The sequence below is a fragment of the Rhinolophus hipposideros genome, assembly GCF_964194185.1.
Source record: "Rhinolophus hipposideros genome assembly, chromosome: 6".
Lineage (NCBI taxonomy): Eukaryota > Metazoa > Chordata > Mammalia > Chiroptera > Rhinolophidae > Rhinolophus > Rhinolophus hipposideros.
The window spans coordinates 66,778,976-66,800,005 of NC_138052.1; the positions used below are offsets into that span (position 1 = coordinate 66,778,976).

General features: G+C 34.3%; 1 protein-coding gene across 2 annotated transcripts in view; it reads left to right on the forward strand.

Annotated features, from left to right (window-relative positions):
* SLC39A10 (solute carrier family 39 member 10) overlaps positions 1 to 21,030 on the forward strand; it is a 46,141-nt gene that overhangs the window by 20,971 nt on the left and 4,140 nt on the right. For both annotated transcript variants that reach the window (XM_081050694.1, XM_081050695.1), the window contains exons 4-9: positions 2,430 to 2,599; positions 3,232 to 3,420; positions 7,441 to 7,561; positions 8,795 to 9,163; positions 10,344 to 10,424; positions 16,694 to 16,884. In XM_081050694.1, coding sequence (XP_080906820.1) covers positions 2,430 to 2,599; positions 3,232 to 3,420; positions 7,441 to 7,561; positions 8,795 to 9,163; positions 10,344 to 10,424; positions 16,694 to 16,884 — 1,121 coding nt within the window. The remainder of the gene's footprint in view (positions 1 to 2,429; positions 2,600 to 3,231; positions 3,421 to 7,440; positions 7,562 to 8,794; positions 9,164 to 10,343; positions 10,425 to 16,693; positions 16,885 to 21,030) is intronic.

Here is a 21,030-nt window from a genome sequence, read left to right on the forward strand (position 1 = left end):
CATTTGTGCAAACATGAGATCATATACCCTTTCACACTTATTATATATTCCTCAGTGTAGAATATAATGTAACCCTAGGAAAAACGAATCGTTAACATTTACCAACTAGACTTTGGCAAATATGGATTTTAATTTAGCATCTTAATCTGGTTAAATGAATTTTCTTGGACTATGAGACATAAGAGTAAATACTTCCATTCGTTAATTTTGTTGACTAATTCCAGTTTATTTTTGGCCAAAATAATTCTGATTAATAAACATTTTAATCATTTCGAAGAGTAATCAAATTTGTTTACCCTCTATAGTATATTTTGGGTCTTGATTGTAATTTTGGCAATCCCCATTCATATATATTTACATTAGTGAGTATATATAGTTCTTTTTTTTACCATAGAATATCTTAGAATATGAATTACTGGCTTTTCCAAGTAACTTAAGTGCTGTATTTCTTTAAGTTCTTCATAGAAGCTGCTTTTAGATTGATTGTTTTGAGATAAATTGCTTGTAGACTGGATTATTGTGAAACTAAGGAAAAATATATTTGGGAAGAGAGAGTGTGTATTAATAAGACATTTTATTTTCAGGTTACTGTTTTTGTTACCAGCCTCAATTTGTCCCATTTGGTATTATAAGTACCTTTTGACTTTTTTTCCTCCCCACTAGTATGATTGGCGCTAGAGAACTGTGATATTTCTTAGCTGGCCAGTAACTTTATTGGCTCCCTAACTTCATCTATAGCTATACCCCTGTGCCACTTTTCTCCAACCTATTTCCTCAGGCTGTCCCACTGATTTTATTGTTCCTGCCTGTGCATGGGGGACAAGCAGATAAAGTAACTTGGTCATCATTATTGTCAACCTTTAAACCTTATTTGACCTTATCTTTTTCTTCCTAGAATTGGGTTTTTTATCTCACTTCACTGCGTTGTAGTACCAACCCCATAGTTGGGAATCTCCCTCTTATCCTTTGGTTCCACTAACCAGGATGCTGCCTTTTATAATGAATCTTTCCTTGACCCTGTTCCTCAGGAATTGAGTTTCTGTCCCTTCCTTGCCCCAAAATCCTTTCAAGGATTAAAGCCACTGAATCTAAACACTATTTCGATCTTCTTTTGGCCCTTTAAATTCCCTGTGTTTATGTCATAGCAATTATCTGTTAGCTATAGGAAAACCAGAGCTTCCATTAGTGATTATAGATGACCTGTTGTTTTAATCCTGTGAGCTAATTTAGCTAATGAAAACTAGCCTTAGTGTTAATGTTACTGGATATTGTGTCTAAAAGATAAACACAAAATTATTGATTAAGTTCAGTAGTTAGTGGACCAATTAAAGTTTCATTTCCTTATCTATACTTCTCTTTGTCTTTGAAAATTTTAAGTTATCTTGATGAAGAAATGCATTGGTCCTTAGTTCTCTATCACAAAACTAGCATAAAATCTTGTAGCAGATTTATAATCCTGTTAGATTTGATTAGAAAAATAGCATTTTAAAGCCTTTGCAAAATTATCATTCTTCAGTGAAATTTTCCATAGATGAAAATAGAATTTTTAAACGTACGACATTTTTATTTCATTTTAGGCCATTAATACAAAGTGTTCTCACGTTTTAAATGAAAAAACTTCACCTTCTGAATTACTGGCATTTATTTCTGGTATCTTATCTGCTTGTGAATAACCTAGATTAAGAAATGTGCACAGAATTCTCCTTTGCCACCACACCTGTGTTCCTCACAAGTCATATTGTGAAAACATTGCTCTTGTGTTCTGATCAAAGTTATAATTATATAGTGAAAAAAATTTAAAGTAGTAAATTGTACAGAAAGCCAAATTGGAGGAAAGGGAGTTTGGAATTGGGTGTGGAAGAGAGATAATATCAAGGACATTAGAACTGAATTATCCTTTGTGAAAATAAATGAAATACAATAAAGCTACCAGTAGTAAGACATTTTTGTATCTTATATGAACACATTTCTATTTTGGTTTGACTATGTTAATGTTTAAATTTTGTATTAGAAGGATGTACAAAGCTTACATTGCATTAGTTACTTGGCTTTCTTTAATGCTCACAGGAGAGTTGTATAATTATATTCTCTAAATAAACAGCCTTATTGCTGTGGCTCTGCTTTTAGACCTTGGTAAAATTTTATTTCCAGTCTATATATTTAGAGTGAATCAGAGCCTTAAGTCATATTTAAGTCCCTGTTTCTAATAAGGTGGCCACTGAAGTGGTCTGAGTTTCTTATTTTAAGTATTCAAATTATATAGTTTTATTTTGTTCTTAAACACAGCAGTGTCAAAATAAAGCTTCTTAAAAAGCATAGTCTGGGTGAGATAATCTATCTTCCATGACTCACTTATATTATGTTTATTCTTCTTTGGAGCTTTTTCGATTTATATTGTCATACTAATGATGACTATTTCTTTCTTACAGCGTGGATTTGTGGTATCATTTCTATCACTGTCATTAGCCTGCTTTCCTTGCTTGGCGTGATCTTGGTTCCCATCATTAACCAAGGATGCTTCAAATTCCTTCTCACATTCCTTGTTGCTCTAGCTGTAGGAACAATGAGTGGAGATGCTCTTCTACATCTACTGCCCCATGTAAGAAATCCTTTTAATCTTTCAAAGTTCTCTAACGATTAAGTTCTCTAAAATTAATATTGTGAAATGTGTATATTTCACAATTATAAAATAACTTTATTTCTGTATATACATTTTTTCTTTTCTTTTTTGCTAAAGCTTTAAAATGTAGAAAGTGAAGCATATGTTTCAGTACACAGTTTTGCTTCTGTTCCACCGTTTATGTAGAGGTAGCATCTCATCACTTTGAAATAATAAGAGAAAATTATTATTAAAACATCAGTTTAATAAAATGTTAGATTACACAAGTAATCACCTGCTGGTGAATTTGCTTGTTTGTTTGCTTCAGTTTACAAAAGAATCATCACTCCCTAGTATTTCATTGCTCACTGTATAGTATGTACCCTAACCCATGTAGGCATTTGAGTTTGTGTCTCTGTTTTTATCAGAGTTACCATGATATAGTACTTTCCAGGCTACTGAGCATAGCAAAATTACATGGAAGACTACTTATATTTAGTGAGATAATATTTAGGGGAGCACTTTAAAAATTGGAAAGTATGTTTTCTGTGTCCTCTACGAGATTGTAATCTGGAAATTTTAAGTAGCATTTTAATGACTTATTCAGAAGGTTTCCTTATTCTTGTTCCTAGTCTCAAGGTGGACACGACCATAGTCACCAGCATGCACATGGGCACGGACATTCTCATGGACACGAGTCAAAGAAGTTTTTGGAAGAGTATGATGCTGTGTTGAAAGGACTTGTTGCTCTAGGAGGCATTTACTTGTTATTTATCATTGAACACTGCATTAGAATGTTTAAGCACTACAAGCAGCAGAGAGTAAGTATTTTTTGTTGATTTCATTTTCTGAGATATAAAACTCAACAAAAACCATCTTTTTTTTTGGACATCTGCTCTTCTTAATTTGGTGTTAGTGTATATTGAATCTCTATCTTTTAATAGATTATCCTCACAGGAAAAATACCTTTGATCTTTGCCGTTTCTTGCCATTACATTTGTTTTGGCATGTATAATCAAGGTTTGACAGTCTCTGTCTCAGTTAATTTGTGTTGTATATTGTCAAATTGACTTAAATAGGATGGAAAAGGCTGTGGGCCAATTTATGCTTATTATAAAAAGGTAAAAATCTATAACTAAAAAGCAAGCCTCATCAGTCTTCTTAGGTAATATTTTCAAGTGTAAGTGGCTTTTATTGTCATATATTTTAATGAAAATGTTTTCACACAACATATCAGAAATGCCATGCCAATGGTAGAAGTAAGAATTTAGAAGGAAATGGTAATTAATCTCAAGAGTGACAGACCACTTGGGAGGTGATGCTTGGACTGCTGATTAAATACCCTTTATGTCATGAACTGTCTGTATTTCATGTCACTTTTATGAGAATAAGACAAAAACCTAAAAAAAAATTTTCCCCCAGGAAAGTAAGTTCAGGGCCACTACCGTCCACTATGATTACACCCCTCCCTGTTGACATTGATGTACATTGGTCTCCTAAATTCTATCTGGACTGCATCTCACTAACATGTTTGTGACATTAATGCTGATTATCTTCAGTACATTCTATTTAAGTAAATCTAGAGAACATTTTTTAGGAAGCTTTCCACAAAAAATAGTTAGAAAAATCTTATATTTTGTTAGTTAACTACAAATATTCAAAAAAGAAAAAAGAATCTTTTATTTTTCCTCAAGAACATTGGGTAGTCATGATCGTAATATATACAGTCCATAATATATACGATATAACTTTTATACTATTTTTATGTATATATTTTGTTTGTATGTGTTTTGTATATATCTCCTTGAGACAAAGTAATGGTTTATATCAGTTCTGAACTAGATTCAGGGGGAGTGATTCTAATTCTTTCTCAGCCAGAAACTAGCTGTGAAACTGACTCATTCCTCGTGATTTCTAGTTGCTATCTAAATCTATGGGAAATAAATCCTACTTCTCATTTTTATTTTCATATCATATTCCAACTAGTGCATTTAATTTTAATTGCCATATTTTAATTAGGACACTGTCATTTAATTGTCTTCATAGGAGGGGTGATCAAGGTGCCCAGTGAAGAATAATCTGAGGAATGGAAACTAGGAAGGATCAACTTAGAGAAAAGTGAAAGAGATTTAACAGCATTTAGTTTTTGAAGGGTTGTGTGGAAGGTCATGTGGATGAGTGAGGAACAGAATATGGTGGGAGGGATGCCAAGGCAAGAGTGGTTGGAGGGAAATGAGTCAACAAAGGAGATTACTGCAGATTAATTTAGGAGAGAAGAAGGCTTGAACTCGTCATGACATGAGGAAATGGGGAAGAGGAGGTGCCTCGATTAAGAGAATCATTAAAGTGAAAGAAAAAGACTTGACATTTGATTAGATGTAAGAAATACAAGAATTTAGAGTCCATCTCTGAGTACCTAATTTAGAGCAAAATTACGTATTGCAAAGTATATAAAGAAGTTTTGGAATTACTGTGATGCTTAAATTTTCTTCAGTTGTATATATCTGCTAACATTGAAGCAGCAAATATTAAGTATGGTGTACAAAATATTAGGGACTACAGAATTTACAGGTAAGTATAAAATGTAGTCCTACATTTTAAGAGATAGTGCAAAATAAATGTTTTCTGTTCTTACAATTTAATCTTGATCTCATTTTAAACCTCATTTTAAACCAGAAAATTTTTAAATTTTCTGGCAAAATTAAACATTTATTTTTGTAAAGTAAACTAATATAGGAGAACAGAGTCCCTAAAACATGCAGATTTGTAGATTTGAAATTGTGGGAAGTAAAAAAACTGAAGGGAATGCCTTTGGCAGAGGGGTATTCTGAATCTAATAATAAGGAATTCTTCAAGTATACCAAAGAAAGGAATCTGGGCAGATAAATCAGTGTATCTTCTTTAGAATAAATAGGATAAACAAGTAATCTAAAGTGAAAAAGGATAGGCATTTTTTGAAGAAAGGGGATTGGTGATACTTGAATAGAACACACATTTGACCAGCTGATAGAAGAATCAACTATTGGAAGGAAGCTTTCAAAGCATATGTTAAATAATATACCAGATGTTGACTGGTTTCAGCAAGACTGAGGTTTTGAGGATAATGATTTGGTAAGTTTTTAGGAAAGTGGACAATCAGAACCAAAGCTATTAAACAGAATTCCAGCCGGTGTTCACATTTTCTGCTGTTCTTTCTATATCCCTCCTACTGACTTTTTGTATTGTTGTTGCCTCCTCCTTCCTCTTTTTTTCCCCTTCTTCGTTAATTCATGACTTGTTTCTTTTCTTCTCTTTAGAATGTCACCATATAGTTTTCTTTTGAACATTTCCTGTTTCTCCAGTGTCTGTTATCTACTGCTATGAGGCAGAACATCCCAGAACTTAATGATTTATAACAATTTTTCATTTCTCTTAATTTGTCAGGAATTTAGGCAGCATTCAGCTGGGCCGTTCATTTGCTTCACTTGGCATAAGCAAGAGTCCCTCACTCTACTACATTCCAACTCAGCCGGCCTGCGTTGGCCTGGTCAGAGCAAGTCTGGGTGTTCCAAGAATGTTTCAGTCTTTGTCTGCATCTTGATGCTCCTACACATGGCCTCTCTTCAAAGTCTAGACTGAACTTCTTCATAGCGTAGTGGCTCGCTTCCTTGAGCAAAAGCAAAAGGTGCCAGGCCTATTTCAGACTAGTCCCAGAATTGGCGCAGCTTCCCTTCTATTGCATTCTATTGGTGAAAGCAAGTCAAAAGGCCAGTCAGAATTCTGCTGCAGCGGAATAGACTTGGCCTCCTTATGGGTGGAGAAGAGTGCTCATACAGGGAGGGAAGAAATTGATAGTGACCACCTCTGGAGACTACCACACACTCAACTAGCCAGAACAGGCTTACTTATGTATCAGTTAGACTTAAACATCTGCAAAATAGTTCACAGCCTGTACACAATACGAGCAACTCCAAAATGCTGTCGGTCAGTAAGCATGTCCAAGAGAACACTGCCTTTTTACGTTCACACTGTTCAAACATGCTTAATTATTTGCTCTCTCAAATTAACATAGGTTAGAAGTAGACATTTAAGTTGAAAGAGTTGTTAGTGGTAGTTACATTGAAGAGAAGAAAGCAGACTGTTAGACGTAAGATAGGAAAATTCTAACCTAAGCAATGAAATACAATAATTAGAATTTATTAGTAATTGAGGACAGATTATATGAGAAAGAAAACTTATCTTTATTTCAAAGCTAAGAGTCAGTTACTTATAGATCATTTTCATACATCACCTTTAATCTTCATAAGAATCTGTCATTTTCATTTTATGGATGAGTATCCTTATGTTTAAAAAATGGAACAAGCTTGCCCAAGTCTTATAGAAGTAAACTGCAAATTTGGGATTTTTTGCTCATTTGATTCTGTCCGTCATGTCACAAGTAGAGAAATGTGAGCTTGCATTAATCACAGCATAAAGTTCAAAGGAATAAGTATTAGTTTTTTTGAGCTTCCTATTAGATAAGAGAAATTCCCACACACTATTAGATAAGAGAGATACGTATATTTCACATATTTCGTTTGGGTTGCATGTAAAAATATAGTACTGTGCACCCTATTCTTAACTTTGAAAGTAGGTGAATTGACCCTTTTAGTTGAGTATTGGAAAAAAACAACACATAAATTTAGTCGGATTTTTCATCTGGTTACATCCCTTGATTAACTTCTAATTTTTTTCTCCTTTACTAAATGTTTTATGTATAAAGTTACCACCATTTACATGTTGTTATACATTTTAATAATTGAATAGTATTGCTAATTGTGGGTGCAGAGTTGATACTATTATCAGATCTTTTTTTTCCTCAGGGAAAACAGAAATGGTTTATGAAGCAGAGCACAGAAGAGTCAGCTATTGGAAGGAAGCTTTCAGATCATAAGCTAAATAACACACCAGATGCTGACTGGCTTCAGCTCAAGCCTCTTGCCGGTAGACAACAGTTCTGATTAAAAACATAAAAATTGAAATATTGTTTCTAAACTGTGCCTGTGTTGTTGGAAATTTCTTGTCTTTATGGTTTCCTTAATTTTAATGTCTAACTTGTTATTTTCTTAAATGTTAGTGTGCCTTAGATATGATTGTTAGGATTTTTGTTCATTTTATCCTTACTTATACTCGCATGTGGGACCAATTAATTATATTACAGGGCAAAAAAACATATTGTACTTTTACTTTACTGAAAGACAAAGAATGAAACAAACACATACAAATGCTTTGTGAGTGGTAGATTAGTGTTAATTTTATTTCTTGACAATGCAAAATCTTTGTGGCCTCCACATGTGATTGGTTTTATATGGAAAAAGAAAATCAGTCTTTGTACTTAAAGGAGAATGGTCTCTGTACTTAAAATCTCTGCTTATCCATCCATCTATTTTGTTGCCTGATACATGTAATAAGGAAACTTACAATTTTCAGGGAAACATAAAAACATTTTAAACCTAATTTGCCCTCTTTCTGTCTGAACTTGTGTTTACCCTGAATACACTACTCATTTTCTGCAGAAAAGGGGCTGCCTGGACCCTACCTGTAGATATGGCCCCAAATATAATTTGGGAAGTATTAAGATCTTTGTCACATAATAAATAACTTTTGAAAACTATGTAAGAGGCCAACCTCAATTAAAAAGAAATAGTTCTCATGTTGTCACTTACGTGAGTTTCTAAACTTCATTCTTGTAATGATCTGAGTAGCATCATCATATAGGTGGAGCATGGCAGGACGCAAGTTATTTAAATTTCCTCTTTGTTTTCTGAAAAGATAAGAGAAGGTTAAAGTGGGTAAACTTTAAAGGACCTTCTTTCTCTGAAAAATTAGGGGTTCATTTTGTTATCCTGTAAATGCTACAGTAACTTTTTCACCCTTTGATTTTTATCAGCTGTTCATTGTGCATTCCTTAAGATTCACAGTATCTTCATGCTTGCCAATTTTTCTCCTCACTTTCCCTGCTGTTCCTTTTAGTTCATTCCCTCAAAACCCCAGTTTGTTTTTTGTGGGTGCTCACTCGTAAGTTTTTGTTTTATTTGTTTTCATATAATTATTGATTTAGAGAAGTCTTAAAGAAATTCACTTAAGAAATATTCATTACACTCTATTCTTGGGTTTAAATTAGCAAATGTTCATTCATTCATTGATAAAGCATATCCTTTGCTGTTATAAATATAGGAACTGATGACTCGGTTGTTTCTGAAGATCGACTTAATGAAACTGAACTGACAGATTTAGAAGGCCATCAAGAATCCCCTCCTAAAAATTATCTTTGTGTAGAAGAGGAGAAAATTATGGACCATTCTCACAGTGATGGATTACATACCATTCATGAGCATGATCTCCATGCTGCTACACATAACCACCATGATGAGAGTAAAACTGTGCTGAGGAAACATAACCATCAGTGGCACCACAAACATTCTCATCATTCACACGGTCCCTGTCATTCTGGATCAGATGTGAAAGAAACAGGAATAGCTAATATAGCTTGGATGGTAATCATGGGGGATGGCATCCACAACTTCAGTGATGGGTTAGCCATTGGTAAGTGGACTGGAAACGGGTTATAATCTGCCCTTGAAGATCGTTTTCCTTATTCGATCTTTCTTTATTTCAGTGCTAATCTTAGGAACTATGATATATAAGATTAAAATTTGGAGTTTCACAAATATGTTGTTATTTATTACTCCTGTCACTTGGTTTTTCCAAAGGCTATGTTAATGTTTTGATAAGTTTATTTGGGGATGGACAGGTATAATTTCATTGTTTTTTTTCTTTGAACATGTAAACAAATGTCTATGATATACTTCTTTAATAACTTAATTTCTTATTCAAGACATTGTCACCATATTGAAAAAGCTATTTAACATTATATTTTCAAATATATTTACACATCCCCAAATGAGAACAAGTTAATTTCAATATTGGATTTGATAATTTTTTTACATCTTTAAAAAGGTGAAGAAAAATTTTATAGTGTTAAATTTTTTGTACCAGATTCAAATGTAACATATTAGAATCTTGCTAATGTAAAATGATACTGACAGTTTAGAACAATAAATGTGATCAGTGCATGATTTTCTTTTAGATCCAGACCTGATTAAATAATCAGAAGTAGGCATTAGTTCCTTTAAAAAAGGAGAGATCATATTTTTGAATCCACAGTTGCTGTCAATGTTAAAGAATAAAGAATTTTACTAGTCAAATTAGATGCATTTATATCTTTGATTTCAGTCCTCAAGTCCATCAGCCAAATAATACTTTGTACCATTTATGCTCTAGACCCAGAAAGACTTGGATAAGGATACTACTAGCTATTTAAATATCTATAAATATTAATATGATATAGCAAGTGCAATTCTACATAGGCTAATGCCTTAAAATTGAACATCAAACTGTCATTTAGAGATTGAAACACTGAAAGCCATTACCATTCCCAAACTATTAGTTTGTTAGAAGGCTACACAAATAGAGAATTTAATTCCATAGGTAACATTTCTTTCACTGAGTAGCGCTTTCTCTGGTTATCAACACATTGTACGTCACTGTATGCTCAAAAACTATAGTGTGTAAGATAAGTGAGTCACTCATATATCATAAAATTAATTTAGGTAGGCAAAAGAGACTGTACCTGTCATTAACGCAAATGGAAAAAACAGAAGATCAATAAACGTTTTTTGATTTTTTTTCTTTTTTTTTCTTCCCTTTACCCCCCTCACCTCAGGAGCAGCTTTCAGTGCTGGATTGACGGGAGGAATCAGTACTTCCATAGCTGTCTTCTGTCATGAACTGCCACATGAATTAGGTAATATAAGCTTTAAAATTTTACCAAGTTTCATCAAACCTAAGACCTCTTCAGTTATAAATGCATCCAAATTTTAGAGGTGTTAAAACATAAATGGCTGATGGCAAATATAAAGAGTTAACTGCTCTCTCAGTTAGTGAGAGATTTTTTTTTAAAAAATACTTTAAAAAAAAATAATGTTTGATACATGTTCCTAAAAATGTGTATTTTAATTATGTAAACAATATTATATGCCATTCATTTTCTTACCTTACATTACTAATCATTGTTTTTAAACTCTATTCTTGTTACCATCAGTTAATGTAGTATATTGCTTCTGCTCAGTACTCAGAGGTGTGCGTTTACCACATCTTACGTGTCTGGCACCTAGTATTGGACATACCTTTAATTTCCTGCCACCACAGATAGTGGTTTGTTGAACATCTGTAGACTTCCTGCTTATGCACCCTTATGAGAACATATTTTGGGTACTTATCCAGGAACAGACCTGATGAGTCCTAGGATATGCATGCTTAAGAATGCCATATCACTATCCAAAATGGCCACACTGGTGGAATCGGTACCCAGCAACACCTGAGTGTTTCCACATCCCTGCCAACATGTGACATTAACTAACTTTCTAATTTTTGTCAATTTAATAAGTATAAAATGATATTTCTTTGTTGTTTTAGTTGGCAATTACTGACCTACCAGTGACTTTTTAGTTTCTCTCCAAATGGTTTGGTTTTCTTCTATAAATGGAAAAACAGAAATAAAAGATGTGAATATGTACTCACAGAGAATATCTGAGGGATGTGGAGATGACATTGATTTGAAAGAAAAAAACTACATCTTTTGAGTATCCAAGGAATTTGTTCATTTGATCTCTCTAATTTAATATTTTTCTTAAATTTATCTGGCTATGCAACATCTATCGTTTGACAGTGTTAGGCTAGGAAAACCTCCAACTTCCCTTCCGACCCACCCATTACCCCTTGAACGGAGTATATCAAGCTGCTTCATGATTCAGTGTAGTTTTACTGATTTGCCCTAACTCTCAAGAATCCGCAAAGTCACAGAAGAGACAGCAGGGAGTTTGGAGATTAGGGGTGGTTACCTTCCTACTCCTTTTTCTGTCTGTAGTTTCTCGTTGAAGGAATGACACACAAGGAATGACACCCACATTAAAACGAATGCAGTACATATTTCAATGGCCAGGGAAACCCTGGACACTCAATGCAGAGCTCTAGCCAAAGCTGGAGCATAGAATTCTTCTTGGTCCAGGACTCCTCAGTGCAATATTCAGACCCGAACTCTACTTCTTTTACCCCACAAACCATAGGTTGAGATGTTACTACTTCTGTGAGAGGAAACATCAATCCACAGTATATCTACTGAACTTTGTCAGAAGGGAAATCAGACTTTATGAAAATGTGCCTTTTCCTCCAAAGTCCAGTGCTAACTTGACATAAATTGCCCCATATTGTAGCTACCTAGGCTCCTTGGGAAGAAAGCATAAAGAAATGACGCAGCTTTCTCCTCTGGGGGTGATAGAAAAGGCTTTTTGTCCCTTGTATTTATCTACAAGGTAGGAACTGGTCTACTGACTATAACTAAAGGAAGTTAAAAAAAAAAACACAAAAAACCAGCATGATTGTGGAGCCTAAGTTTTGCTTTCGAGGCCCAGTAATGGGACACTTTGGTAAAATAGGGCCCGATGAATACTTCTACTCTGATTAGATTACCTATTCTTACTTGAAAAGAAACAATGTAGAGAGAGGCTTAGAAGCTTCTTCCTCAGAACTTCAAACAAGGGGAAAATCAGTCCCTACAGGCTAAGGTACATGGCACGTGGATAAGGAGACATCCTCTCCGGGCTTCAAAGGTTAAGATATTGGCAAAGCAACATAATATGTCGCATTCCAGGAGATTTTATTTGATCTAAAACCTGTTTTGCCCTAGTTAAATTTTTGATCATGAATTCCTAAAACTTCTGAGATTTATATATTAAAGTCACACCCTAAGGGGAAAAACATGTATTTAAATACACGGCATCACATTGGAGACTGACCCTCACTCAGTCAGAATTCCAAGTTTTGGTGTTCCTCTTATTAGCAGATTGCTGTTTCTCTGATGATGTACCAGGTGGGAGTTTTGTGTGTGCTAAGGAATGTGATATATAAAAAAATGTACTTTTAAACCTTAGAACTATAGATAGCTCAGAAGGTTCACTCTAAGACATGTGCAGAAATTGAAACCATCTGACGAAATAGAAAATCTATATGTCTCATGTCATGTTTGCTCTGGGATGTGATAATGGATGAGATTGCCTGAATTATTGCTACCCTCTCTCCTGTTTTTGCCAAATTTGTGTAGCCAAATTTAAGTAAGTTACAATATTACTCTGCTGTGTTCTCTCCACTTCCCCCATCCTTGTACAAACATTTGAAAAATATTTCCATAATGGGCTAAATTGTCCAAAGACAATTGAACATTCACTGTATAGATTTATACATATGTTGCATACATGCATTATTTAAGGGAAAAATAAAGAACCTTAAAATATGTATTTGTTTTTTAAAAATCTCAATTATTTGTTGTTAGCAAATGTTACGTAACGATAGCATTGGACCACATTGATTTAACACCTTTGGCAGGCATACCTCTTTCATTGTGCTAATGATACCCTTTGTCAAGAGAAAGGAAATAATATTGATTTATCAAAAGATGAATAGATTGTTTATTCAGTGTATTCCTTTGATTTATTTTTCAAATGTTTTTACAGGTTCTTCCTGAGAAAAGGGAGATGGAGAAAAAGGGAAAAAAATATGCAGATACCTTTAAGAATTTATAACCTGGAGAAGACTAGGGCAAAGATAGATTTTAAATGAAATAATTCATTTTGATATAAGATCATTATGTAAAAATTATACTGCTGTATGCTTGCAATGAGCAATTAGAACTGAAAATTTTACAAACTACTAGTTACAGTTAAAGCAAAAAACATTAAATACTTTGATTAAATCTAACAAAACAGACCTAGAATTTGTATGCTGAAAATGAGAAACACCAACAAAAAAACTCAAAGGAGACTTAAATGAAGTGATGAGCTATGATTGTGGACCAGAAGACTCAGTAGTTATAAGATGCTAATTCTTCCCTATTGATTCAGTGCATTCCTAACTAAAATCTCAGCAGGCTTTTCTGGAGATCAATGAGCTTTTTCAAAATTTTATACGGAAAGGCAAAGAAACTTGGATAGCCAGAAGAATTTTGAAAAAGGACAGCAAAGTTGATTTTAAGACTTATTGTAAAGCCACAGTAATCAAAACAATTTATATTAGTGAAAGAATAGACATGTATCAGTGGAACAATACAGATTCCTCACATATGGGAATTTATTTTCAACAAAAGTGCAAAGGAAATTTCGTGTAGAAAGGATAGTTTTTTTCAACAAATGTTGCTGTAATAATTGGATATCTACTTGCAAAAAAAAACAAACAAAAAAACCACCTCATACCATAGACAAACATTAATTCAAAATCAATCATTGATGTAAATGAAAAAATTTTAAATATAAGAAAGACTTCTAGAAGAAAGTCAGTGTGTTTTTGGATTAGGTAAATTATTCTTAGATACTACACCAAAAGAATGATCCATTAAGGGAAGAAAGTAATAAAATGGATTTCATAAAAATTAAGAACTCTATAGAAAAGACGCTAAAAATGAAAAGACAAGCTACATACTGGGAAAAAATATTTGGAAAATACATATCTGATAAAATACTTTTTGGATATTTAAAGACCCCTCAGCTAAATAATAAGAAAAACAATAACACAACAAAGAAATTGGGCGAAAGACTTGAACAGGCATTTCACTAAAGAAGTTATACAGATAACAGATAAACACATGAGATTTCAGGTGCTGGATTTGTCATGGGCTGGAAAGGATGTGGAACAACCAAAACTCATAAATTGCAGGTGGGAATGTAGTTTCTCATAAGGTTAGAAATACATTTAATATATGACCCAGAAATCCCATTCATATAGATACCTACACAAGAAATGAAAACTTACGTTTATACAAAAACCTGTTTATGAATATGTACTGCGGCTTTAATTCACAATTGCCAATAACTTGAAACAACTTGCATGTCCTTTAGTTGATGAATAGGTAAATTGAACTATGGTTCATCTATGAAATACTACTTAGTAAAAAGCAGTGACTTTCTTATATAAACTAACATGGGTGAATCATGCACACATAAGTGAAAAACTCTTAGACTCAAAACACTATATACTATACGATTTCATTTATATAATATTCTGGAGAAGGCAAATTGTAGGACAGAAAGCAGATTACTGGTTGTCTAGGAGTGAGGGGCCTGAGGAAAATTTTGAGGGGCCTGTGATTAAATAGTTCCAGAGTTTGATGGTAGTTAGAGTTATATAGTATATACTTTTGTCAAAAACTCATAGAACTCTATACCCATCCCCCAAAAAAGAATTATGTATGTAATTTATACCTCTATTTTTAAAAAGTATGAACTAAAAATTAATCATGTTGGATCTTTTAGTTAATTCATGCTGTTGGTTGTTATTCAGGGATGAAGTAAATCATCTTGCTATCCAACGATATCAGAGAAGCCATCAAATTTGACATAGTTCATATCTGTGATACTTTTGTTCATTGAGCATTAAATAATGCCCCCTTTAACACCCCATTTTGAAACTTATAAAAGGGAAGACTATTTTATAATCTAAAAGACACTTCTGTAGTCTCACTTTGTATTATCTAACCCCCTGCTAAGTGAAATTGTCTCTTTAGCATGGTTGGTAGGTAAGTTACTGAAAATATGGTCTGGAAATTTGTAGAGGAAGAAGTTAGGGAGCCCTTTCCTTAGAGGAAGCTGAGAAAGAAAGGCCAGAAAAAAAATAAAAACTCTAGGGGAGAGAAGAGATAAAAGCTGATACTGAATCCAAGTCTCACCAGGAGAATTAAGTATTTAGGATCAGAGGAGAAACGATGTATTATTAGATGCATTAGATGGAAACTGAAGAATAGCAATTTAGAAGCCACTGGTAGATAATCACCTTAGGTGTATTATTTTAGCTTTCCCAAATAATGTTGCAGTATGTAGTTTGTAGCATGTAATTTGCAGTATGTAATTTCTTGGAACATGGAAAAATAATGCCTTGCACTAATGTTTTTGTTGTTGTTGACTATCAACTTACGTGTCATAAATTAGAACCTTGTAACAAATAAATTAAAAAAGAATAGATCATGTATTTTTAGTCTTAAGAAAAAGAAACATGCTCCAATGTTCTCCATAGTACTTTGCTTATACTAAGTGTCCAATAATTGATTGGATGTTTGTATATTTAATAACTAAAACAAAAATTTGTTAAAATTAATAAAACTATTACTTTTGACATTTTACCTTCAAGGATATTATTTCTAGCAGCATTTTGCCTTTCTAATAACATCTCTCTAGGCAATACATAATCCTTTTATTCCCTAGAGTTCTAACATTAGGTAGATGAGTGAGAAAAGTCTCTTTATTCTTTTTTACATATTTAGCATTTTCAGAATTAAGATTTAATGTTTTTCTGGGGGGAAAAACATAAACATAAACAGCATACAGTATACTCAAAGAGTGTTACCTCTGTTCTTACTTAGGCCATTTTCCTTTGGAAAAAGGGCAAGGATCAGAGCTTTAGTTGTTGCTCACAACAAGAAAGAGACTAGGTCACAAAAAGAAAGTGACCTAGTTCTTTTTCCTGTCCTGTTTTTCCTTTTTTAAAAAATTTCCATTTCACATACAGAGTAAAATTGACCTTGCTTTTGATGTAGTTGTTTGAATTTTCCACGTATTTAGATTTGTGTAACCATCACCACTGTCAGATACAGAACAATTCTATCATCCTAACAAATCCCCACATGCTCTCCCGTTATGGTCACACCCCTTTCCCACCCCTGCTCCCCTTTCCCACCCCTGCTCCCTGATGAATGTTCTCCACCACCACAGTTTTCTTTTTGAGAATATCATATAAATGGAATCATGTATAACCTTTTGTATTGTCAGCATCATGCCTTTGAGAGTCACCCACGTTTTTGCATGTATTAAGGTTTAATTTAGTAAGTAAAAGATAAATTTTCATAACAAAATTGTAGTCATTAAAGATCATCTTTTTTGTATCATTCTTAATTTTGTTTTATATTGGTGTTTTCCTAAATTTGGGTGTAAAATCTTGTGGTTTTAAAACTTTCACTTTATATCTTAACTGCAGGTGATTTTGCGGTTCTTCTTAAGGCTGGTATGACTGTCAAGCAAGCGATCGTGTACAACCTCCTCTCTGCCATGATGGCTTACGTGGGTGTGCTCATAGGCACCGCCGTGGGGCAGTATGCCAATAACATCACTCTTTGGATCTTTGCAGTCACTGCTGGCATGTTCCTCTACGTAGCCTTGGTGGATATGGTAAGATACCTTGTATTTTTGTTGTTATACTAAAGCTGTAAGTAGGACGCAGCTTCCAAAAATCGAAGAAATCTTTGGATGTGGTTTGAAAGACTATTTAAAAGAAATGTAGCCCATTTTAAAGACATGTGATATCCTAAATAGCCTGTTACAGAAAGATTTAGGAGGACTCCTTTGGAAACGAGTTGAGATGCTGAAGATTTTTGACCAAATGATGTTACTATCTAAAGTAATCATCAACAGTATTTAGAGATAAAATTACACAATTATTGTACTTCTTTGAAGATTTTGTAATATTGGGGTAGAAGTGTTTTGTTGTTGTTTTTAACAATAATTCTATGAGCTTGCTTTATGGCAAACAAGAAAGAAATACCTTACCTTTTAGGTTAGCCAATCTTCTGCAGAAAATGATATTCCAAAGAATTTATGTACTTTCCCTTATTTGTAACTTTAAAGTTAATAAATCTACTGTATGGTCTCATATGTGGAATCTAAAAAACAAAATAAAAATGAACAAACAAAACAAAAACAGACTCCTAGAAACAGAGACCAAAGGATGGTTACCAGAACGGAGGGTATGGGGGTTGGGTGAAAAGGGGAAGGGGAATATAGTCAATAATATTATCATAAGTTGACACAGTGACAGATGATCACTAGAATTAGTGGAGTGATCACATTGTAAGATATAAAAATGTCAAATCACTATAATACCGTGTTTCCCTGAAAATAAGACCTATCCAGACAATCAGCTGTAAATTGTCTTTTGCAGCAAAAATTAATACAAGACCTGGTCTTACATTATATATTATATAGGACTCGGTCTTATATAGTAAAATAAGACTGGGTGTTATGTTAATTTTTGCTACAAAAGAGGCATTAGAGCTGATGGTCCAGCTAGGTCTTATTTTCAGGGAAACACGGTATACACCTGAAACTAACATAACTAACTGATACAATATTGTATACCGACTATACTTTTAAAAAGTTTAAAAAGTCAATAAATCTAAGCACTAACAATTGGTTTTATTTTAATTTTACTTTAATATCCTAAATACGTTAGGCAGAGTATTTGCAGAACTAGCAATTTGGTTTCTTCTTGTTTTTCACTAACTAGATACTGTGTTTACTTTTCTTCCTGGTAGGATCTATTTAGATAATCTCATTTCAAAAGTGTATGTCCTAAATTTTTAATCACAGAATTAATGCCTATTTGTTACAGAAAGTTTGGAAAATACAAACAAAAATAAAAAATAAAAAAATCTTTATATTCTGTACCTATAGGTAGCCATTTCACGCCTTCTCTCCTGAGACCTCTAATATTTCATTTCCTATCCCCATGCTTAGCTCATAGCCTTGCTTCCTACTTCACGGAGAACACTGAAACTTCAAGACAACCTCCTCCCAGCGCCCCTCACCATTTCGGCTCGTTTCCCTGTATCTGTGCCCGTTTACTTTCTTTCCTGTTACTATGAAGAAATGTCTGTGTTCCTAGCTAAGGCCTGCTCTTCACACCATTCCCTAGAACTTAGCACCTCTTGATAACTCCCTTAAATTCTCCCCTCTCTTTCCTGCATCATTTTCTTCTCTGCTGGATCATTCCTGTCAGCATATAAACCTCATGTTACTCCTCCCTTCTTAAAAAGTCAGGGGAAACGGACCTTTCTTAACACCAATTTCTGTTTTCTCTTTCAAATGTCTATTGCTCTCCTTCCCTCACAGCAAATCACCACTTCTTGTTTTTTCCTTCGCTTCTCTCTTGAGGTTGGCTGCGTCAGGTTTCCCCCTTGACTGCTCTGCCAGGTTGCTTTTGTCAAATTTACGGTCAACCACTACATTGCTAAGTCCACCGGTCGTTTACCTGCCCGTCTTCATTTTACTGGCATCTGGCAGTTGATCATTCTCTTCTTTTAGAAACTCTCTCATCACGTGGCTTCTGTGCCACCCCCACTTCTTGGCTACCCACCTTTCTAGCCTTTCTTTTCAGTCGTTTTTACTGGATTTTTTCTCTCCTTCCTCTAAATGTTGGTGAAAGCCCTCTAATCTTATCTAATCTCGTGGCATATTTATTGGCTGATGATTCCTAAATTGACGTCTTTCTCCCAGACCTTTTCCTTAGCTGCAGATTAGTCTATGCACCTGCTTACCTGAATGTCTAAAAGGCACTGTAGACTTAGGGTGTTCAGAACCCAGCTCTTGCTATTTGCCAACCCCATTCCTTGCACCAGCAGCCCTATAGAATTCTCCATCTCACAAACGATAACTCTGTTCTTCTAGTTGCTCAGATCAAAGCCCTGAGTATCATCGATTCTATTCTCTGTCCTCCCCACGTCTGGTTGGTCATTAAGTTCTCAGGTCCATCTCCTAACCGTCTCTACTCCCATCCCTCATTCAGTCCAGTATCCTATTTCTCTGTTTAGCTATTCTTCCTATGTTTGCCCTTGTCCTGTCCACCACACTCTGTATCAATACAACAGCTTGGAGTGATCTCTTTTAAGTGATTAGATCATGTCACTTGTGTGTTTTAGACCCTTCGGTGGTTTTCCATCTTATTCAGAGGAAAAAGCACTAACGTTCTTGTTTTGACCTTCAAGGTTTTTCGTCTTCCTTTAGCATTTTCACTCCCCCTGCCCCACCCCTCGTTTTACTAATCATAACTCATCTCCCCCTCTTCCCCAGGAAGCACACTCTGCCTCTTGCTGATCACTCCAGGTGGAGTATTTTGCCTGCAGACATTCTTCTGGCTAGCTCCCTCATTTCTTGTGAGGCATCCTATCTAAAATTTTCACATCCTCCCCAACATTTCACATCCTCTGTCCCTACTTTACCTTATCACTTGTATCTCAATCTATTAATAATACACTAAACATTTTGCTTATTTATTGAGTTCCTTTTGTGCCCCACTAGTATGTCAGTTCGAGGAGCACAGGCATTTTTGTCATATTTCCCTTACTGCTGGAGATGCCCTTACTGCTAGAGATGTACTTCACAATTAGATGAATGAAGAATTCTTATACTAGGAAGGTAAAGGTGTAAAAAGAACAAGAGAGTGTTTACAGTAAGGATTTATAGTCTAATAAAAAAGAAAAGTAGACATTAATGACAATTCTTTTGATACATATTATAATATAGTGGTTAACCATGTTTGTGGAACTACAGAGAAAGGCTGACTAAAAAAAAAATAGGGAAATAAAATTAGGGAAGTTTTTCTGGAATAGGAAATCTGAGCTGAGTCTTAAAGAATGTAGATGAGTATATTAGAAGCAAGAGGAAAGAGTATATGACCATTCTTTGACCAGTGAGTCTACTCCTGGGACTATATGCTGAGGAAAGAACCTAAAATGACTACTGCTAATAAAATAAGCAAGCAAACAAAAATGAAATCTTATTAAAGTATTCTTTCTAATAGTATTTATAATGTCACGATTACATTGGAAACACTCTAAATGTCCAAGAAAAGGGGGACAAATTATTCACATAAATTTTAGGATTTTAATAAAACTGAAATTACGCATTTTCTAATGTGAAGTGGAAAAAATGGATTAAAAATTATATCCATAGCATCATCAGGTAGATGTTGACCAGATCACTATAGTCATACAACATGCCATGCTGAAAAGATTAGAGTTTATCTTGTAAATTTTTGTGAGCCATTAAAAAGTTTAAGTCGTAGCGATGACATGCTCACATTTTTGTGTTAGAAAGACTACTTTGGCTTTAGAGAGAAGTTTTTATTGATTTATAATCATTTAATAAGGTAGCTACAGTACCAGAAGTTTTACTTTAAGGTACCTTTAGGCTGTCCACGTGCAGGTATCTGCTTTTAGGCGGCTTAGGGTGACACTTATTTATTGACCAGTAAGGAAACAAGTGTGGCCCATGCGTATGGGCTGGCTCTTAGCTGTGGTTATGCCAAACAGTATGGGAGGTGGCACCGAATGCGGGGAATGCATTGTCTCTGTTCTAGCCGGTGTGTACACGTATCTAGAGGGGATATTTCTATGAAACACCCTATTAAGGAATAGTCAGAATTAAGAGTTTTTGTAACAATAAAAACTTGGGGGAATTAAGGAGAAAAGATATAATAAAATAGTCTTACTAGTACCATCGGTAGGAAGTTGTCAGTTTTAGTTTTAATCCAGGGGTTGA